The sequence below is a fragment of the Motacilla alba genome, chromosome 1 (genome assembly GCF_015832195.1).
Source record: "Motacilla alba alba isolate MOTALB_02 chromosome 1, Motacilla_alba_V1.0_pri, whole genome shotgun sequence".
Lineage (NCBI taxonomy): Eukaryota > Metazoa > Chordata > Aves > Passeriformes > Motacillidae > Motacilla > Motacilla alba.
In genome coordinates, this window is record NC_052016.1 from 18,059,353 (window position 1) to 18,082,682 (window position 23,330).

At 39.3% G+C, this 23,330-nt stretch overlaps 2 protein-coding genes across 6 annotated transcripts in view; one reads left to right on the forward strand and one right to left on the reverse strand.

Moving 5' to 3' along the window:
* ROBO2 (roundabout guidance receptor 2) overlaps positions 1–23,330 on the reverse strand; it is an 865,191-nt gene that overhangs the window by 439,013 nt on the left and 402,848 nt on the right. The window lies entirely within an intron of this gene.
* LOC119700688 (zinc finger protein 318-like) lies at positions 873–18,298 on the forward strand. 2 transcript variants are annotated; one of them, XM_038136192.1, is made up of 3 exons: positions 873–964; positions 1,085–3,178; positions 16,926–18,298. In XM_038136192.1, the coding sequence occupies exons 1-2, from the start codon at positions 888–890 to the stop codon at positions 1,638–1,640; spliced, it is 633 nt and encodes a 210-aa protein (XP_037992120.1). In that variant the 5' UTR covers positions 873–887; the 3' UTR covers positions 1,641–3,178; positions 16,926–18,298. The 2 variants fall into 2 exon arrangements, with proteins under 2 accessions (XP_037992120.1, XP_037992109.1); XM_038136181.1 differs by lacking the exon at positions 16,926–18,298 and adding an exon at positions 4,888–6,113.

Consider the following 23,330-nt stretch of genomic DNA (forward strand, 5'->3'; position numbering starts at 1 on the left):
AAATCTTCAATTCAAAAGCTGGAGATGCAAAAGTCTTGAATGTGACACTTTTAGATCCATACAGATTAGAGAAGCAGCGAGTGAGCTCCGAAGGCTTCTGCTTTGCACACACGCTCCTTCCTAAATTCCCACCAATCCAGCCCAAGCAAGGGAATTATTCAAGTGTGTCTAAGACTCTCTTTAGGATCCATGGCAATCCAAAAGCAAGCTCTTTCTTCGGAAGACAAGGAGAGACTCTGAGAAAGGATCTGATTCCTAGAAAGTGCTCCACAAACTTCCCGGCACTTTGCAGGAAAACCATTGGTTTGGTGCGGCTATTTTGCCTTCCTCTCGCTCTCGCCCTCCCCCTACCCCCTTTCTCTCTCCCTTTCTCTCCCCAAATCAGTTCAAGCTGCAGAGTTTCTCACTTAACTTCCATAATAGGAACGCCCAGGCAATGTGCTACACGGGAGGGGAACGGCTTGCTTTCTCAGCATCCCCTCAAAAGAAAAAAAGATAATGAAAAAAAAAAAAATTCAAAGCCGTGTCCCCTGCACCTCCCTCCACACTGGCAGCGGAGCGGGAATTGTTGGAGGGCAGGACCCCGGCGCGGTGCCGCGGCTGCTGCCGAGCGGTGGCGGGGGCTGCGTGGAGTTCGGGGCTCTCCCGCCGCCGCGGCTCTCCCGGGCGGCCCCGGAGCCCGCCGCTCCTCTCCTCGCTCCGCTCCTCTCTCCCCTCCTCTCCCGCCGCCTCCGCCTCCCGCCGCCGCGGACACACCGGCTGGCAGGGAGAGGGAGGAGAATGAGCGCGGCTCCCGAGGCTGCCTGGGGAAGGGAGGCTGCGGGGTGTGGACTAAACCACTGCGCTCCACACCCACGCGTCCCTCTCTCTCCTCCCGGGGTAGGGAGATGGGGACGGCGATGCCAGAAGGCAGCCGCAGGGCTGGGAATCAGGATCGCTGCCTCCCCTCTACAGTTGGGTGTAGGTAGGATTTACATGATTGCTCCTCACCGCTTCCTCTTTAATGGGCAGCTAATTTTTCGGTAAGTGATTTTCATGGAACTGTTCTCTAATTATTCATTTTCCCTCTCGTGCGCGCACGCAGGCGCTCGGGAGTGAGACCCTTGAAAGGATATTCCCCAGGGATTTCTCCGCTGGCCCGCTCTGTGGCAAAGGAAGGGAATGTGGCAAATAAAATAAAACACAAAACAAAAGATCGCACGTGTCCCACCGAGCCGGCGGGCTCTGCCGAAACCCAGGAGCCTCCAGCCTCCCTTGGGCCCCTCGGATGCAGCGCAGCTCCCGCCAGCGGGAAAGTTTCGTGGTCCCTGGAGGCGGCAGTGACGGAGACGGGAGAACGAGCCGCCTCGCCCCCCAGGAGCCGGGAGAACAGCCCCTCTCCCCCAGACGCTCGGAACAAACCCCGAAGCAGCACAGCAGGGAGAAAGAGAGACACGGGGGAAGGAGTCACGCGGGGGAAAGCGGGTTGTCAGCGGCTCCCGGTGCCGGAGCGGGACAAACCCCGAGAGGAGGCACAGCTATCCCGTGAGGGGGCTGAGACAGCCCGTGAGAGAGAGACAAAGATACCCAGTGAGGGGGGGAGCACTGGCACCCCGCGATGGGAGCTGAGGCACCCCGTGATGGGGACACACACCCTGTGAGGGGTCACAGCCAGCCCTTGATGGGGCACAGACCCCCCTAAAGGGGTCACACAGACCCCGGGGGTCACAGACACCCACTGAGGGGTCACGGACGCCCCGCTGGGGACGCTTAGACACCCCGGAGGAGCAGAGACATCCAACGAAGGGTCACAGACACCCCGAGGGGGCTCAGACACCCCGTTAGAAGGACATAAACACCAAATGAATGGTCACAGACACCCCATTAACGGGACACAGGCACTCCGTTAAGGAGTAGCAGACACCCTGTTAAGGGGTCGCGCACACGCCGGGGGTCACAGACACCCCGTTCAGTGGTGACCCAAACCCTGTTGAGGGGACACACAAACCGCGCTTCGGGGTCACACACACGCCGCGATGGGACACGGCTGCCCCGTTCAGGGGTCACGCCGCCCCGCTCGGGGGTCACACGCACTCAGCCGGGGCGTCCCCGCTGTCCCGCCCGTCGCGGGCCGGCGGCAGCGCCTCACGGTGAAGCCCGAGCGCCCCCTACTGTCGGGCTGCCGGCAGCGGCCGCCCCCGCGCCCGGCGCTGCCTTTTGTCGCCGCGGCTTTGGGGTCCCAGAGGTTTCATCTCGCCTTGCTTTCTTCCTTTTTTTTCCCTCCACCTTTATTTTGCATATGCTAGAGATTTATTCATTTAATAATTTCTTCACGTAAAGGATCCGAACCGTAGTTGGGCATAATGTGCACTGCCCACACATACTCCCATTAATGGTCTGCAAGTTAATTCTTCCTTAATTCTTGCGTGCAGTCAGTGACATCTGTTTTACTGTTTCCAGACGTTGCAGTGTGAGGCTTTTTTAAGTGTCTGAGATGATTATGGCTACTTCATACAAAGCCAGATAACTCCAAAGCTTCTTGATGCTAATCAGGAATGGTGTCCCCTTATACTCACAATATGCCTTGCAGATAAATACCATAAAATCACAGAATGGTTTGGGTTGGAAGGGACTTTAATGGTCAGTTCTGAACCCCCTGCCATGGGCAGGAACACCTTCCACTATCCCAGGTTGCTCAGAGTTCATCCAACCTGGCCTTGAACACTCCCACTGATGGGGCATCCACAGCTCCTCTGGATAACCTGTGTCAGGGCCTCACTACCCTCACAATAAAGCATTTTTTTTTCATAATGTCTAATATAAACCTACTCTCAGTCTGAAGCCCTTCTCCCTTGTCCTGTCACTCCATCCTCTAGTCAAAAGACCCTCTCCATCTTTACTGTGGGCCCCCTTCAGGTACTGGGAGGTCCCACTTGGGCCACCCCAGAGCCTTCTCTTTCTCAGGCAGAACAATCCCAATTCTCTCAGCCTTTAATCTTCCTGCTCCATCCTTCTGATCACCTTGATGCCTCCTCTGGACTGGTTCCAACAGGTGCCTGTCCTTCCTGTGCTGGGACCCCAGAGCTGGATGCAGCCCTGCAGGTGGGGTCTCACCAAAGCAGAGGAGAGGGGCGGAATCCACTCCCTCCCATGCTGGTCGTATATTACTACACCTGAAGATTACCTCCTGAAGAAAGCTGTAAGTAAGACTAATTAGGCTAAAGTGATCAAAAAGTTGTTCTTTGTCATTGTGTTTGTGAATTGGCAAAACTAAAGGACCATAACTACCCGATGCCAGTCTGTATAAAATATGTGAAATATTAAAGAATATTTCCCTTTTTAGTGGACATTTGAAATACAATGGCGTTAGTGAAAACGCTGCCTTATTCAAAGCAAAGTTTTGAATTGTAAATAGCTAAACAGCGTACAGTTCTTTTCCTGCTTCTCAAATAAATTTAAGATAAATTTAATAATAGCTGATGTAGGCCAGAACACTTTGTTGTGTTCTAGGTTGTGTATATATAGTCTTCAAAACCCTTAGGTACAGAGATACCCATAGAAGAGTATAATGACTTCTACAAACATTCCCAGTGAAATCAGTGGATTATCCATTATAGCTGCTATTTTATTCCTTCACTTCCAGAGAACACCACCTTTCAACTATAAAACACACTCCAAAACTTTGAAAAGTTTCAGCCAAATTTAACCAAGCTTTTTCATGCACAGATTTTGCTCATGTGTGTATCACTGATTTTTTTTTTCCTTTGAGAGGATTCAGCAGTTCCTCAAAATAAAATAAAAGGTCATCCAAAGATGTGTAGGATCAGTACAGCAGAGGTACAAAGGTGTTATGGTTTACAAGCACAGGACAAGTCACAGGTCAGAGTCACTGGCCTGTGAGCAAGATTTGCTAGGAACAGTGTGTGCTTCCATTCTGAGATGTGGTCCAGATACTGGAATAAAAAAAAACATATGCTTGTCTCTCTGGTCTTTCAATAACCTCCAGTGAACACAGCCAACAGGACAGATGTTCTCTGCTTGAATAGCAAAGTCTGTACAAAGGAACTGAGTGTGCCAACTATTTGTTTGGCCACGAGCAATGTGCCACCTGATTAAATACTTGTGCGGGCAGGATGAGGAAAAGACTTGTCAGGAGCAGTGCACATAAAGCTTCAGTTCAAAGGGTGTTGTTGAGAGGGGACCTTAGAACAGGGAAATGGCACAGTAAGATTGCACTAATTCATAGTCCGGTCAGTCATCAAGTCAGGCAGGGCTAATTTGGTAAAGCAGTAGTGAGATCAGATTTGTCAGTGTTATAAGTAAAAGTTTTGTTGCTTTCCCAGTCTGATGTTTCATATCATTGATTCTTAGACCTGTACATCTGCATTAAAATATATATTTAGTGTATGAAAGTTTAGATCCAGTGCTTAAAGAACCAGTGTTTAAGCATAGCCTCTCTTTTCTACCATTCACAGAATTTTTCTTCTAAAACAAAATTACCATTTCTGGTGTTACATGTGTATATAAAATACTCTATTTTCTAGTTGCTATAAAATCGTCTTGTTATCATCTCAAAGAAGAAAGGTTTAAGTTGAGGTGAGGCGTATAGAATTTCTTTTGGATACTAGAGCTATTCACTCAGGCAATTACTGAAAGTGAATAAAAGTCTTTAATATAAAAAAATGTACACATGATGTCGAGTTTAAATGTAGGCAACTAAGTTAAGTTAAGAGGCTGGTCCTTCTAGACTCTGGAGTAGAGCAAAAGGCAGATCCAGAGGCTAATTCAAAGCATGTAATGTTAGGCAGCATCAGAAAGACAAAAAGAGAAAGGAAGAAAAATAACACAGTGAGCATGGACCTTCCCAGAGAACAGACTTTTGTCTTCCTCTGTGCTTTTCTGTTCCAGGTCACTGGCTTCTGATGCCATCTGACTATTGAATACATGATGAGAGAACAGAATTTATGGATTTTAATCCTTATAAATGCTGAAGCATGATTATTATTCCTGCTACAATCAATAAGGTCTTCCACAGGAAGATTGGTCATGAGAGGTAAATCAGGAGCTGGGTCCAGGAGAAGAAGACGTGTTGGTAGAAACAGTGTAGGTACTGTGGCTGGATGTATCTCAGAAAGCCCCCTGAAGAGTAGTTTTCCTGCTGTCCCTCCATACCATAACTCAGATAACTCTGACTATTCTGCTGTTCTAAAACCACCCTTGTGGATTAAAAAAAAAAAGTTAAAAAAAGGTGCCAGAAGCATTTGCTTTTTTTCTGTGTCTCACAGGTGTCTCTTGCAGCACAGAGTGTCACCTTCTGCTACAACATTAAAAATTCCTGAGTTGTGGCATCTGACTTCAGAGTTTTGCTTTGTAACTACCCATCAAGCAACACTAAAAACCCTATTTTGAAATATCCTGATTTTGCTAGACTGAGTTATTATGTCTGCGCTATTTTTAGTTGCTAGTACAGCTACAGTGCTTACCACAATTATACGAATGATCTACAGCATTGGTAAGATAAATATTTGACAAATTAAATTGTTGCAGGTTTTTCATATACATCTAATGCTCAATTTGGCGTTTACATCCACAGCTCATTAAACGTGCAAAAAACTGGTAATAGAAGGATGGTACAGTTTCTTGATAATCATTAAAACAGCCTCACCTAAAATAAGTGCAACTTGATTATTTTAGAGTGAGATTCAGAGCAGGTAATAAGCACAAATACTTAGCTGCAATGTGGGAAGTTTCTAGTCAGGTGTCAGGATTTACAAACAGGTGCCTGAGGGGACGGTGGAATCACTGTCTCTGGAGATACTCACAGTTGAAATGGACAATGTCCTAGATATTGAACTAGAGGATCTGCTTTGACTTGAACTAGAGGATCTCCAGGGGCCTCTTCTAACCCACATTTTTCCATGGTTCCATGATTCTGTGACTGGCAATACTGACAAAGCTCCAACCATGCAAGTGCATTATGTTTTACACCAAACACTAATGTTTCTTAGTAGAGAATTGTGTACTCAGGTGTTCAGTAGCACTCACTTCTGTTACATAAATTACATAAAACTGCACGTACAAGCTATACATAGAGAATTGCTTGATCTTCCTCAAATTTAAGCCTGTAGAAATAATAGGAGCCTTTGCTGAGAGATTCCTATGCAGACTGAAAAGTGAATATTACAGGAGTAGAAATGCATTCCTTGCTCGCTTTTGATTTGGAACACTTTCCTTTGGAACTGCAATATATAGAATTAATAGCCTTTCTGCCAAGGGCAGTAAGTGGCACATCAGGCTTATGGCTGTCTCCACACTAGATTGCAGCATGAATTCATTATTTGCAGCAGGTCACACTGCATCCCTTCCAGTCCTTCCCCTGACTACATCTAGCTGGGCCTTCCTCATGTCAGGAACTTCCTCTTACACACTAATATTTTCATATGGGTCTATCTTAAAACATCTCCTGTTTGTAAGAGCTGTCAATGTGCCTGTCTGCTGCATCAGGAACTGCTATTCCTTCTCTTTTATCCAGAACTCTGTGTAAGTTATGCATTTCTTTGTCTAATGAAGTAAAAGTCAATTACTTAATAAAATGAAGACACCAATTATGGAATAAAGAGCTAATCTATGTAAATAAGAACATCAAAGACATATTCTATCAACTATAAATAAAATAACACTCCAAGAGTAATTTAGTTTATTCTTTTACTAGTGTGTCCTCTATCTGGACATTCATTTTAATTAAAAAATAACAAAAATGCACTCTGCCTTACTTGACACAAAAAAACAAAACCATTCCTTAAGTGACAAAGGCAGTTTGGCTTTCCAGGGGGCATAAGGTGGTCATTATGTCATTCCAAAAAAAGAATGAACATTTAAAATTAATAACTGGAAGGTGATAAAATCTTACCCTGTCTACAGGGGAGATGCAAAAGTGAAATTCTCACTAGAAAAAATAATTTTTTCATAGTGCAATCAGATGGATTCACGTGAAATTAAATGTAGCTTCTACACCCTGACTTCCAAGGATCAGAAAATCAGGCTATACTTCAACACAGTTCTAACTGTACACAACGATACACAAATAAGTCTTAAACTGAGCTCTATATTCCTACATAATTATATTAGAAATAGCATGTTATGCTCTCTTATTAAGTGACATATGTCACACTTGCACACACAAGTGCTTATTGACAGCCAACTAGATTAGCCAACAATATTTACACTTTAATTACAGCTTTTAAAATGGAAATATGTAACTATAATATGTACATAAGTTAACAGTTGGGCTTGATATCTTAGAGGTCTTTTCCAACCTTAAAAATTCTGTGATTTTATTATATGATATGTTAACAGGGCCAAAATTCATAAAAGTAGATCCATGTGTAAATGTTCATTATGTAGATACCCATTTCTAGATGGGCAAATATTCTTGTAATAGGCAGTGTTTAATTTAATAAGGTAGGAAACAAGATTTATTATGTAATTAACAAGTCAATTTACTTGGAAATTCTAATAGACACATCCAGTATTGTTGTTCAATCTTAAATGGCTTTTGGATTTAGCTGGATTTCATAGTGATTGTTCTGCAGAAGACAGACTTAGTGTGTTCCCTTTGTTACCTCTGGCCTCCAAAGTGCCATGGGCACAGATAGGTTAGGCTTAGCATAATTTCTGCTTTATTACAGTCCTCAACTGCAATCATATATTAGTCAAAGCAAAGACCAGTTGTGATACCAGAGAGCTTCTGATTTATGAAGATGTCAGCTCCCAAGAATCTGGCCCATCATTGTGGTGGCACCCCTAACAACATTAGAGGGTTGTGCTTGTGTCTACCAGTGGATTTGTAATGTTCCCAGCAGGTTATGATTATTTTTTTGCAATATGGTGCTGTCAACACTGTTCTCATCAGTTATACGTATCAGTGGATTATTAACAATATTTGTCAGACTTCTATATTAGTTTTGTCCCACCACAGCTTTGCCTCACTTCAGCAATAGAATTACATTTTACATTGTCTCAAGAAATGCTTTTAAATTAGAATTGATGTTTCAGTTGTATGATTTTTCACTGCTGATGTAATTTACTTTTCTATCTAAATTTTTATATGGGTGTATGACTTATTTTTTAGAAGTGTGATCCTATTAAAGACAGCTGAAACATAGAGAGTTCCTGCGGCAGAATTTGGGCTAATATCTTTCCCATGCATGGCAACTTAGAAGAGTGGTCAAGACTCATATAAATTTCAAAAGTAAATGGAAAAGAAACATAAAACAAGAAAAAACTTGAGACCTCAGAGCAAGACTTCTCCTTAAAATGTATGCATTTAATCAAAATGTTGAATACAGACAAATGTAAACATCGAGTATCTTGTAGACTCACTAGAGGAGCTATCATATTTTGTATACACTGCAGCTAAAGCCATTATAGGATTTGATTGCTTAAATTGTATATAAAATCACTAAACTTTTACCAGCGAAAATACGTGGGAATGTTTTCCTCTATGCTGCATATCCCATTATACTGGGAGCAGCTGTGCCAGTGCACAGCCCCTTTAAAACCAATAAAACTGAACATGCAAAGGGGCCAGCTCAGAACACAGAAGCAGAAGCCAATGATTCATTTGAACGTCTGTCTCTGAACTGAAACACAAAATAGCAATTACCTCAGAGCTGCTTGCTGCCACAGCTAGGAAGATTCTCTCACATTTAAAGCACACTCCCCACACAACAAAAAATAGTTGTTGTGGTTTGCTTTTTTTTCTATTCATTGTACAGCTTGCATTACTGGGCTGATGGTGGAATTTAGCACATTTCAGTCAGGCACCAGTTCAAACCTTGCCTGTGATGATGGTGACCAAAAGTTATTACTTGATTCCCACTTAAATTATTTTACAGTCAGTTCCTTGTAGACAAGAGAAACACATTGTAAGCTTATCTTACCCAGACAATCAGCAATAGCTCAGCACTCTAGGACAACCTAGAGAAGAATAGGGCATTTCGCACTGCCAAGGCCCAGAAGGTTCTTATCTCGAGAATGAGGAAAGAATTGGGTTTCAACAGCACCTACCACAATGAGATCCTGTTACCAGGACTGTGTATCTGTGGACTTCTGTAATATAAATAGTAATTAAATCCCACTGCCCTATTACCTGCCAAAAGATTTTCTAAAAGACATGTGTCTTCCACGATTCTGGCAGAAAGCTATGTAAAAAAAATTACTTTTTATCATTTCCCAAGGGAAAAAAACCAAAACAAAACAAGCAAAACAAAATCCAACAAAACAACATGCTCTTTAATCTGTAAGTGGCATATGTATTGAAATGTCAGATTTAAAGCATATGAGCCAATAAGGGAAGCTACAAGATTATTTTTAAGTAAAAAAGGGTAAATACCACTACACATTAAATTCAAAATTTTGTTATAAAGCTTATAGATATGTAGGAGGCATCAAATAATGAGGAAAAGTGCAGGATTTATTATTTTGCTATTTAAAAAGAAACAATAGTCCAGTCTGAAGAATAGAAGGAAGTAGATAATCTCATCTAAATTTGCCCAGAATTTACTTCAAAAACTTCCACAAGTGCCTACAGGACTTGAATTCTCATATAACAAAAAACACTGTAAGTCTTTTCCAGTATCCTTTGGAAGAAGCAGCACAGCTCATCTCAAATAATTTAAATAATGCAGCAGACCACCTGAGAAATTTTTCCTCTGGGAATTGTAGAGAATCTTTCAAGTGACCTCTATTTCAAAGAAAATTGGCTTAAAATCCAATGTTCTTTTACTGTTGGCCGCCACTGTTTTTTAGTGCTTCTGTAGGCATAGGATAGGGCTGGTTATGTCATCACCAGTAGTACTGGCTTAGAAATCTGAGTACCACTTTTTTCCCTCCATAAATCCATTTTTCCCTTTCATCAGAAACTGTAGTGATAGGACAAGGGGGAATGGTTACAAGCAGAAAAAGGACAGGTTTAGGTTAGATATTAGGAAAGAAATTCTTTACTGTGATAGTGGTGAGGCACTGGAACAGGTTTCCCAGAGAAGTTGTAGGTGCCCCACCCCCATTCAAGGCCAGGTTGGATGGGGATCTGAGCAACTTGATCTAGTGGAAGGTGTCCCTTCCAACACAAATCATTCTATGATTATGTGATTTTACTTAATTTCCTTAACACATGACCTGGAAGTTGGTCAGTGATTCCACATGTGTTCTGGTAGAAGTGTGAATCTGTTAATTTACAAATGAACATAAATCTACATTGTGCAAATGAAATGTACAACGTCTTCTGAGTCAAGGAGGGGCTTAAATTTTAGCCATCAATAATTTGCAGTGTCTATTCTTAAACTACTTAACATGAAAATCTAAAGGATTATATTTCTAAAATTTTGTGGAGGCTAGAACACATCAGTGATCAGCATATTTGCAGAAAAGTTTGCAGTTTCTTAAGTCATGTCTTGGACAAGGAATATGTAGAAGACTGATATAAGCCTTCCATAACACCAGTACAACAAAAAGAAGGGAGCTGGTGTCTCATACACACCGAGATGTCTCTTCCACCAGAAATAACATTATAGATGCAAGAGAACCACAAGAATGCTACAGCATCTGAGGCACTAAATCCTGGATTTGTAGGCAGTGACTTAATTCAAATACTACCAAGTGAAATCACAGTGGTGGACCAAACAATTGAGGAAAATATCCTTAAAAGACTGTCAAAATGAGCAAAAAAATGAAATAAGTGCTGAGTGACAGCAAGTAAATGTGAAGAACCCCTGGCATGTTATATGGGTATCTTGAAACATCTTAAAATATGTTGGAAATTTTGAAATCTTTAAGTCCCTAGAAATCAAGGCTGTAATAATAACCACCTTTCATAATCTAGGCAAATAGTAGATGATAGATGGTTCTTTTATATAGAAAAAGTGTCCCTTATTACATTTTCAAAAGTCTTGCTTACCATTAACGTTTTAGATCTACATCATATTTAAAATGCTTAAATCAAACTGCTTAATATTCTAGACTGACAGGCTCATTAAGCTGAACAGTGGGATTGCTGTCATATGCACTTCAGGCACTGACAGTAGGAAATTTTCTATTTTTAATTCCAAATGTTTAAAGGGAAAATTTTATTTAGAACTGTAACTGTACTTCTTTTATTTGAGAGTCATTACAGTGTGTTCAGCATCTCAGCTTTATTTTGGTGGTCTCTTACATTCTGAACTATTTAAGCAAAAGAGTTGTGACAGCAACAGCTTTGGTATAGTAGTTACCCATATTTTTTTTTTAATCCATTCATAATCTCTAGTAATTTCTGCCCATCAATATTAAAGAATCTTCTACTGCAGCTATAGGTGGTCAGATTGATACCACTGTATACTAAGTCCCATTTGGTCTACATAACTGTAATGCATTAAAAATACCTACCAAATTTTATTCAACGTTAAGAGCAAAACCAATTGGCAGAAAAAATGTTTCTCTGAGGCCAAGCTTATCAAAATCATGTAGAGGTGCTTCACAGTGCTGTAAGGAATTGTGTGAAAGCCTCATTAGTGCTGCAAGTCAGTGTGAGTTCAGTTTCTAGCTGTTAGTTTCTTTTGAAGGTTCTTAACGAGTACCTATCTAAACATCTTTATTCTGTCCATGCATAGAAACTTCCCTCATCAAGATCATCCTTGATCTGGAGATCTAGAAAATCAATCAAAGACTTTTTTAAAGGGAGTTTGGATTGCTAAGTACTCTTCTTTCAGATCAAATAAAAAGTGCAAGTACAAATCTTTTGAGTAGTAAGATACCTGGTATTAAATAGGAATTAACACAGGATTCCTCAAGCAGCATAACTAGGCTGGGTCAGAAGCTGTGTTTTGTGATTACTGGTGAAGAAAGCAAAGACAAAGGCCAGGAGACAGGGAATAAAAATGTAATGGATAAAAACTGACACGAGCAGGAGCAGTAAGGCAATTCCAGGACAAAAATGGGAACACAAAGGTAATTTAGCAGACATCTGAGGAAAGAAATTACTCTTAACGCTACTTTTGTTACTTTCACAGAAAAGGAATTTCATATAGACTTCGAAGAAGTCAGGAAGGACTGAACCTGCTTCAGTGTCACCCCCTTAAAAAAAAAAGTAAATCCACAAAATACATGTAGAGAAATTCAACTATTGGCCACACATTGTTCTTTCATATTTTCAATAAGGCAAGAAAAGAATGCGTATTTTAGCAAATATTTTATCAGAATATTAGATCTCTACTCCTAAGTTACAACACCATCTGATAAAACCATTCTGGTTTTGATGCTGTCTTCTCAGGAAGTATTATAAAGTTTGTTCAAAGGGTCTATTTGTAGATCAGTACCTTCACCATTTTTTCCCTAATTATATAGAAGCCAAAATTGTAATATGAATAGTAGCTAAATCTCACTGCCACATTAAATCTCAGTGCCATGACGACATGTTCTTGTTTCTAGAACTCAGCTGTTTTTTTCTGTCTCCCTCTCCCTTTCTTTGTTAAGATCTTTGATGAGATCAGTGAGAGGAAGAGTTCAGCTGAATGACTCTACTGCTTGGGAGGTTTGACCATAGAGTTTGCTGAGACTACTAAGGAACTTCAAGATAAAATATCCTGTTATTTTCCTAGTCTTGTGAAAACTTGTTTCTCTTAATATTGCATCTTAAAAGTGTAGTAGTGCCATTTTTATTCATGCAAGCATCCACAATTTTGTGTTTGTACTCCTGTGTATGATTTGGGGATGTTGCTGCCTTTTCTCCTATGATCAGGTTTCTGGACTGAGACTCATAGCCACACCAGATTCATTTAGGCTCATTGAACTTTTTTTTTTTTTTTTTTGCAATAAAAACATTCTAAAATTCATCTAATTGGTGATTTGGATTTGTTTTTATAAGACACAGAGGCTGTAAAACAAAAAAGGTTCTGTTAAAAAAATCTATTGGCAATCTCAATAATATTTTTCTTTCTACTTATTTTGGCTCTTTTTCCTCAGTGTAAGGTTGCATACTGGAGGCATTTCCTCTTAAAGTTAAAAAGTGAGGTCACTGAAACCATTGTGATAAGATATTCTTTCTATCTGAAATTAGATACATCTGTCTTATCTCTGTTTGATTAATTCCACTGCAACAGAGTCATCTCTTGTTTTCATATAAGCTCCACTCAGCTTCCATTTAACTGTTTCCTTTCTGGTTTATAGAAAATATATGTATTTAAAAAGAATAATAAAAAAAAGCCAGATTTTGATGGGGACATCTGCACACTAAAAGTAAAGTTTCCAATTTTACTCTTGAAGAGGGACAGCTATCTCGTAGATCGGTTTTGTTTTTCTTCCTCATCTGCTCAAGGTGAAAACTGCTAACTAAAAAAAAAGTCTGTGTAATTTGATAAGGACGGAACCATAGAATGGCCTGGGTTGAAAGGGACTTCAAAGATCACGTAATTCCAACCCCCTGCCGTGGGCAGGAACACCTTCCACTAGACCAGGTAGCTCAGAGCTCCATCCAACCTGGCCTTGAGCAGGGATGGGGCAGCCACAACTTCTCTGGGCAACCTGTGCCAGGGCCTCACCACCCTCACAGGGAAGAATTTTTTTCCTAATATCCAATCTAAAGCTTTCTTTGTTCACATTGAAGCCATTCCCTCTTGTGCTGTCACTCCAGGCTCTTGTAAAAGTCCCTCTCCAGCTCTCTTGAAGGCTCCCTTTAGGTGCTGTAAAGGCTGCAATGAGTTCTCCCTGAAGCTATCTCTTCTCCTGGCTGAACAATCCCAGTTCTCCCAGCCTTTCCCTCACAGCAGAGCTGCTCCATCCCTCTGATCACCTTGGTGCCTCCTCTGGCCTGGCTCCAGCAGGTCCCTGTCCTTCCTGAGCTGGGACCCCAGAGCTGGATGCAGCCCTGCAGGTGGGGTCTCAGCAGAGGGGGCAGAGGGGCAGAATCCCCTCCCTGCCCTGCTGCCCACGGGGCTTTGGATGAGCCCAGCACACGGGGGGCTCTGGGCTCCCAAAGGCCAGGGCATGGCCAGCCTCTCACCCACCAGCACCCCCAAGTCCTTCTCCCAGGGCTGCTCTGGATCTGTTCATCCCCAGCCTGCACTGGTACCAAGGATTGCTCTAACCCAGGTGTAGCACCCTGCACTTGGCCCTGTTAGGTCCTAAAAGAAGTCAAGCATTTACTTTTAACAGATACAAACTCTAGTACAACACCAGATATGATTAATCTTGTTTTCAACAAGAAGCAACTACCTCGAGATAACTAAGCACAATAACTCTTGGCTAGGATAGTTTGTATAAAGCAAAGCACTCATTCTGTATTAACAAAACACTATAAAACATAAAGCTTTTACCAAACTGCTGATAGCAACCCTAAAATAGATCTCCAAACCTCTTTTACTCCCATTTCATATTGAAAAGAAGATACATCATTGTTAAGCCATGTGTTGTATCTCACAGAAAGCTGTGGGGAAGTCCAAACATTGACTGCAATATGAATTAAAACATAGTCATCATGGAATCACAGAATTACAAAATATCCTGAGTTGGAAAAGACCACAATGAACATCAATGTGCAACTCCTGTCCTCACACAAGACAGCCTCAAGAGTCCCACCATGTGCCCAAAAGCATTGCCCAATCACTTCTTGAGCTCTGTCAGACTTGGTTATGTGACCACTTCCCTGGGGAGCCTGTTCCAGTGCCCAACCACCCTCTGGATAGAGAGCCTTTTCCTGATATCCAACCTAAACCTCCCCTGATGCAGCTTCAATCTGTTCCCTCAGGTCCTGTCACTGGGCACCAGAGAGAAGTCTCTCTGATGAGAAAGTTCTATACTGCAATGAGGTCTCCCCTAAGTCACGAGGCAATGATAAAGGTTTGAACACAAAGCACTTTTCTTTTTGCACCATTACTCTCACTGAATTTAAATTATTCTGAGTAATACTATTAAATAAAAATTAAAATCTACTTAAGAACTCCTAGCCTAGTCTAAACATGTGAGACAAGTCTGCTTAGCAAGAAGGAAAAGTTGTTGGAAAATTGTGACTTGGGATTCCAAGTTTTGAATAGTATTCTCTAACTTCAGTGCACTTTGTTCTCTACAATATGTAAACATGAAAAATCCAGCTAAAAATAGGTCTTACATTTAATAAATATATTATAATCTGACTATGGGATGGACCTGAAGAACAAAATTTGCATAGTCTGGCTTTGATCCATGGATAGGAGGAAAACTTCAATATTTAATGATCCTATAGCAATCTCTGAGAGGTTCCAAGGAGACTGTGAATAAAAATTGAGTGTATTGTTAATATATCTCTCAGAGACAATGAAGAGATGTAGTCTCTAATATATTGTAATTTTCAGGGTGTTCATCTTATAAATTTGAGACAAACATACAAAGGTCCCTACCTTAGAAATTAGTTACACACCATTACTGGTGATGTTATCCCCTCACTCTCTGCATACATATACATATTTAAACACCTCACTTAAATAGAATTAATAATGGCTAAACTAAAAAGCACATGGCTTTGATAAAATAAGAGTCACACCTTTCAAACTGATTTTGAGTTCCTGATTAATTTGTTTTAACTGTTATTTTCTCAATGCCTTCATGGTCAGCTAAACTGGAAGGAAAAAAGGGCATACCTTGGCTGTTTTCTGCCACGTACTATAAACCTCCTTCATTTTTCTTGTATAGTCATATGGCCAATTTAAAAAAATTAACCCACCAAAAAAAAAAAAAAGGGAAATTAAAATTCTAACCCCACAGAAAGCAAAAGTAATGTTTTACCTGCATAGTTTGAACTATCCCAAAGCTCCCCTTTCCATCTTTAGCTGCCCCAGGCTGTCAACTAGTTTATATAAAGAAAAGAACAGTGCAAATGATATTTTTAAGAAAGCTATGGTGATATTGACTGATTTCATTAGAGGTGCACGAAATACTTTTTTTTTCCCTACTGCTTGTTCTTTACTCTGTACTTTCTGAAAACCATGCAAAAGAAGTGTCCTATGTGACCTGAAAATTAAGGTATAATATTAAAAAAATATAGGAGAATTCACAAATGTTGTTCCAAATGATTGTTGCTGTCACGTAATGTAGTAAATTCTTGTCATTATTCAAGATGCTGGTCCTAAATTATTTTCTTTTACATCTGTGGGATAATTAGTTTCTATTTCAGGATAGTTCTCAGAGCCTATGGACACTCAGCCTTCACCATTCCCCTAAGTGGGGTTAGAAGACTGTACACAAGGTGAAGTTCTTCATAGCAAGTAGTTACTCGGTCACCTTAGAAGGGTTTTTCTTTTCTACATGAAGATTGCTCCTCTAATGATCAACATCAAAACTTTTTTTGTTTTTTTTTTTTTTTTTTTTTTGTTTTGTTTTGTTTTTTTTTTTTTTTTTGTTATTGTTGTAGTAATAGCCATACATCATTTCTTAAGGGCAAAACACTTCCTTAGTATGGAGAAATCACTCTCTGTGTACTAGGAATCAGTATGGTGCAGTCTCTGCTTGGAGTGATAAATTAAATGAATGTAGACAACAATGAACTCATTTCTTTGTTGAAAGTGAATGCCAATGACATTTATCCTGTACTTCATGATAAATTCACTTAAAAGACCAAAATGCTGGGGGGGAAAAAAATCCTGCATTTTAGGAAATGGGCATAAAGTGTCCTTTACTTTCTCAGTTACAAACTGTTGTGAGTAGCAGCAATACATATTGAAGTTGTTCTTTAGATCCTTGTGTCTATCTGTTATATGTCTAAAAAGGTTTTTGTAAAAGTGTCCTGGCTTGCATTTTCAAACTGAAGAATAGTAATGTCAATGGTAAATGAATAACTGGTTTTACCAAAAAAAAAAATATTGATTGGAGAACATATGTATTAATGCACAAGGCAATAGTCTCAGGGTTATTCAACTAAGAATCTGTTTGTTTCTATTTAGAATTCCTTTGTCACATTGAGGGTGATGTTACATGAAATGAGAGAGCTGATCTGCTTCCTTACCACTGCTGCAAGTGAAGGAGCTTCCTCCTCTTTCCCAGGCTTTTGTCTTCTGGGTACATGGTCCTGATCACACAATCCCCAGCCTTCCTTACCTAGCCAAGGCATGTGGTTTTAGTCTGGGTTATTTTTTTGCCAGTTTAACATTGCTGAATGCACACCTGCCCATGAGAAACAGTGAATTGATTTCTTGTTTGGCTTTGCTTGTCTGTGTTGTTTTTGCTCTCCCCATTAAACTGCCTTTATGTCAACCTAGGAGTGTTCTCACTTTTACTCTTCCAATCCTCTCCTGAATCCTGCAGGTGATGGAATGAGTGAGAAACTGCATGGGACTCAGTTGCTGGCTGGCATTAAACCAGGACAAGCTCTTAAGCTTGAGCTTAAGTTCACATCACCTTATCCACCCTAAGCCTACCCTCCACAGGACAATGAGCTGATTAACATCTTGTTCCTACAGAGAACAGCCTAGCAACATTTCTTTCCCCTTCCCAGCACTTAATTCCTCATCATTTCTCTCTTTCCTTCTAGCTACACAGCCTTACTTCCTCCCCTTGACTGAACAAATGTAAATCACTGAAATTGGAAGGGAGAAAATAAAATGCAAGCAACTTTTGTTTCTTTATGGTTGGGTAATTTTGTGTGATTTTAGTGAATTAAACAGGTTTGCAGATGACCAAGAAAATTAGCAGCAAAGGCAAAGGGAAGATGGATCAGGATTCCTAGCCAAAGCTGCCCTGTAGAGCTGTCACTCACAAACACCTCAAACCAGCTTCAGCTCATTCCATACTTATCCTGCTTTCTCCCTTCTCTGGAATCAGTATTTCTGTTTATGCACCATAAACAACTGATGAAGTAATTTTTTTTTCCCTTTTGGGGCTTTTTGGTTTGTAGAGTTGGGTTTTTCAGATTTGTTTGGGGTCTTTTTCCCTTTGCTTTAACTCCGATAAGCCTTTTCTTTAACTATATATTTTAGGAAGGAAGAGCTTTTAAACTTTCTTCCCCTCTACCTTCCATGTTATTCAGTAAGTGTAATGAAAATGCATAATCTCCACATTTGCTCTGAGTCAGAAACTTAAGGGATTTTATGAATTTCCTTTTTGTTTCCTTTTTAATACTCTCCCAGGTTTGGAAGTATATAAAAAGTGGTATATATTGTTGTTGAATCTTATAACTGGCATTTCTCCAAATTTTTAGAGTTTGAGCACGGGAACAGAAAAAAAAAAAAAGATATTAAAATTAAATAAACTGGAGGATTTCTAGGATCATCCATTCTGCTGGGTTCAGTATAAAAGGAAATGATAGGAGAGGAAAAAAAAATTAAAAAAGACAAGTGTCTATATTCACATGATAACCTTATACTTACATTTTATATTATTAAATTTGAAATTTAATTTATATTATTAAATTTGAATTCTAAAAAAAGTATATGTGCATGGAAAAAAAATCAAACAGCTCTTGTTGCCTGTAGATGTTTTCAAGAATAGATGAGTTTTGGCATTTTGAAGAGGGAATTAATTTCACCTAGCTCTGTGACTTGTTTAGTGGATAACTGGTTTTTTTGGAGGAGGAAAATAATTTGAACAGATACTTTCCTAGTAGTGAAATGCAATTTAGCAGGAATGTGGGTTTAGATCTATGACAATATGAGCTGCAAAGTAGGGTCCTTGAGATCCTGGGAAAACGGAACAGCTTTGCCAGTGTTCTTATAGTTTATCAGAATGACCTGAAATTCTTCTGCTGAGGTTCTAAGAAAACTACTCCTTAGCTAATAAATATCTCTTGCCTTGCCATGCCAGCTCCTGTTCTTTTCAGATTCCATTGTGCTTCATTTTTCCCAGACTCTTGCTGGGTTTGTTACTTTATGTGTCTGAAACTACTTCTGCATCAAAATTCCTTAAAGAACTAATCTCTAAAATGTTGTATTTACTTGAGAAGCTACTTTAAATATACCAGTGGGATAATTAGCACAATTTTCAAGTGCTAGTCTTTATTTTGAAGGCAGAAACTCTAAGAAAAAACACAGTGAAGTTGCTTATTAAATATGGCCAGATTAAGTTTACTCATCCCCCTTTCTTTTGAAGAAACTGACCCTCTTCCACAAGACATTTTTCCAGTTTTTGATGGATAGAACATAGTTCCTCAAAAGTCTTGTAAGCTGAATGAACAGGCAGTCCTTTTCACTGCACAAATCACACACACTAAAAAAAAAAAAAAAAAAAAAAAAAGTGAGGAAATCTGAGCTCATACTCTTATATAAAGGCTGAGGTTGTCGTGCCTGTGTGCCTGTTGTGGTGGGGGTAACAGGTAATTCTTTGTTGGCAATGTGTGTAACCTCTTGTGGGAGATAAGAGGTTTGGTGACCGCTTGAAAAATGATGTGGGATACAAACAGAAAATAGCAATGCTCTGTGTTCTGGACTTGTTTGGATTGCTTTACTGGCATATTTTCAGAAGGACCGCAACCCTGCCATTGCAGGTTTACCCACTGTAATGGGAGCACAGAGAGTGTGACCCTGAACACTGGCAATTCCTGGCTTCAGAACAGTCTCTTGCCTCCGTGGAGAGTATCAGAGGGTCAGTCCTGTTTCTTTAATGAATTCCCACAGCTGGCATGTTGTATGAATAACTATCCATCGAAAAATGAAGCAGAGAACGTTAAAGAAGTTAGTCCTAGATGTCCGCTGAGAGAATACAAACCACTATTACATTCTAGTTTTAAACAGACAATCTTATCAATTTTTTCTATTGTTCTTATTCAAGCTATGCATTTATAGACATTTTTCAATAAAAGCTGAGTATTTAGTATTACTGCTGTGAATGACAATACTGTGTATTATAAAGGCACCAAGTGCAGTATGACAAGTCAAACTGTTTACATCTGATGCATAGTAAGCTATTTATTTACTTATTTAGAAAGCAATAGTAGGTATAGATCACTTGATACTTGGTTGCACCATGCATGGTATCAAGATGGTGTTAAAAACATCCAAAACACAGAAAGGATATATTTCCATTTTTCTCACGGTATTAAAAAAGAAAAGTCAAAGCAAAGACATAAGTTTGCTTTAATTGGGTTGATTTCTGGTTTCAGAAATAGTTTTTGTTTTATCTTCAAACTCCATACAACTTTTTGAAATAAAAGAGCTGTAATTTTTTGGTAATAACACTACATATGGTTAACTACATATGCAAGGCTGGAAGCTGAGAGCTGAGATGTGGAAGTAAAGTGAGAGGAAAACAAATGAGATGTCAGCTACATGCTCAGTGGCTTTTCAGGCAGCATGTTTGGACAAACAGAACAATACTACCATACACTGAGTTATTATTTGCTACATGATACTAAGGCACAGATTCAGGCAATTGTTTACTATTACAATCTGTCCTGTGTAATACACTTTCAGAAAAGCAGCTACTGCTAATATATGGCAGTATATTTGAAGGATATGGTGAATAGCCTGAATTTAATTTGTTGGGCACTATTACATGCCTGGTGTGTATATTTGCCTATTGTTGACCTGAACCAACAGCTTTGCAAGACTTCCTCCGTACCTGTGCTTTTTAACACCCTGCCTCTTACTGAACTTGTTGGCTTCAATCCCAATTATTATATTTTAAAGAGATTTCTTTCACTATCAAGACGCTGCCAGATATGCAAATACTTTTGATCATGTCAGGTCTTTGTCAAAACCATACTATGAGTACTACTGTAATGTAACCAAACAAGTTAAACAATGTTTTTACATTAAAAATGTCCAATTATGTGTTAGATCAGTTTCATTTTAATGATCTTGTACTATAATTTTCATTATGTACTACCTAGTAATACTTCATATATATGATGCCTTAGGTAGTCCATGTGATCAGTTGTTATATGTTAAAAAAACTGGCAAATCACTGCATTGCAGAAGGAGGAAACTACAGAGGAGCTGAGATATTTTTTCCTATGTGTGACCTGAGAATCACACATAAGTGGCATGATCACTCACAAAGATCATGGATGCTTATAAAGACACAAAAGTAAAGATGAGAGCACTGTTTCATCTTCTGTCAGACAGTAGAGTTCTGCAACAGGCTTTGGTTTCTGCATTCCTAATTAGGAATGATTCAGTGGAGACTTGCAAAATAATTTGTTCGGGGAATAATCTAGAAAACTTGCATGTAAATATTTTTTAAAAGGTGTAAATATTAGTATTAATTTATGAATCTTTGCACATAGGAGCTGAGGAAAAGTTTTTGTGATATGCTTCTACTCCATTTGTTAAAAAGTCAGTCCCATACACTCAGCTATTACCCAAAAGTGTATGTTATTCCCAACTATCTAGAACTGAGATTGGATGTTCTTCTATGAGACATCTCATCAGGTCAGAAACAAAAAAGTAATTATAGTAATTGTCTGTAAAGATTATTGAAGGATGCATAATATCTGGTTCAGTAGAGGAAACCAGAATAGACAATGTTATTTGAGCATCAGTCCTTGTATTTATGGAAGTGTCCCTTTAGCTGAAAGGAAATTTGAACTGTGTTAATTCCACTTCACACAAGAAGTTTTAATTAGATCCATTAGGTTCTTAGAATATATCTTGATTGCAAATATGTACAATCTCACATTTTTATCCTGCTGTATCTCATGAAAAGTCCAAGCAAAAACAGAAGGTCTGCTATGGAAAAAAGTCTCAACCACTGTGATCTTGCCTCTTTTATTGGTTACATATGCTCTCAGTTATCCCAAGCCTGTAGCAGAGCTCTCTGAAAGGAGATGCATAAGGACAAAATGGAAGTTGCATGTTTACACATACCATGCAACTCCACTTTTACTCTGGACTGGAAAACTTACATTCTTTTTTTATGACCTTTTTGGCAACAGTTTTGTTGCTTGTATAGCTTAGGTGGACCTCCTAGAAGTAGAAAAAAAGCATGTTCATTCATTTAAAGCTGTTTATTAAACAGCAAAAAAATTGTAGCACCTTGTATCATATGCAATCAGTGAGGTAGGTTTTTTCCCTATACAAATGAAAGGTTCTAGAAATGCAGGTATTTGTAATTAATTGTCCACTACTTTACACATAAAATTTAAAAATTGTATTCTGTATCAATGATCTTTGATTTTATTCCTCTCTCTTTGTTGTCTCCTTATTAAATTTTTTGGGGGTTTTTTGTCATTATGATTATTTCAATTATTAAACTGTTCTTACTTCAACCCACAAGTTTAATTTTGTTTCTGATCCTCCTCCCCATTCCACTGGTGGTGGGGGTCAGGGGGTGAGCAAAGGGCTGCAAGGTACCTAGTTTCTGGATGAGGTTATAACATGACAAATTTCATGTCTACAAATAAAATGACTTTTTTTCCTTTTTAATTGCATCAAGTCAAATCAAATTTAAACTGGACAGTCAAAATAAATGCTTTCAACTGAGACGTACCACATACTTTTATATATAGGGGTCTACTGTCAGCTACATTTGATGCTATTCTAAAAATTGTTGAAGACACTACTAGCCAAAGAGTATTGGAAAAGACAAGTTCACAGGAACAGGAGAAATAAGGAGATTCTCTGGTCAACAATTTCTATACCACATTTCTGATGAAGAGAGGAAATAAAAAGATCACACGGTGGAATTTATTTGCTTCTTGTGTTAATTGTTGAGCTGTTTTCATGTATTTCACTACATTTACAAAAAGGACAGAAATATCACAGTAATTAGTTCAGTCCATTAATTCCCTTCCTTGACAATATGTACTTATGACAGACTTTTAAAACTTGTGTGTCAAAGTCTAATTCCCTTACTCAAACTAAACACCACGTATCAATATGAGTAAAATTAGAGGAATCTGGCAGTAACAGGTATACCAGACCCTATTTAATGCAAGTTAAAATGGTGCTTATGTCTAAACTCTATTTTGTACTCAAAAGATCTATAATCATCACATTTGTTTATCAGTGTCCTGGGAATGCCTTTTCACTGGTTCCATTTATGATTCACTATACTGAGAAAGAGTATATTTCATCCACACCTCCAGAATTATGTTTATGATCAGAAATTGCTTTTAGATTCTGGGAGGAAAAAGTGTTCATGAAGGCTTTCATTGAGTAGCTGGACTGTTTCAGTGAGTTCAGTAGGTCATGAATCATGTGAACTTGTCTGCTACAATTTGCAATTCTTTTATTTAAGATCAGAATTCCACTGTGGTTTGAAACACATTGTAATGATCATTCATTGTAATGATCACAAAACTATTTTTAATATTTATGGAATGGTACTGCAGATCCCACTATAAATTCAGAGCATATGTTTACCAGTGACAAGAAACAGAGGAATGTGCTAAATTTTATGAACTGTTAATGAGTCAA

Bases quoted from the DNA above. Each gene is read 5' to 3' on its own strand.
- LOC119700688 (XM_038136192.1), top strand. From the start codon at position 888: ATGGGGACGGCGATGCCAGAAGGCAGCCGCAGGGCTGGGAATCAGGAT. The intron at 965-1,084 runs GTAGGATTTACA...GCGCGCACGCAG, and splicing joins CCCTCTACAGTTGGGTGTAG to GCGCTCGGGAGTGAGACCCT.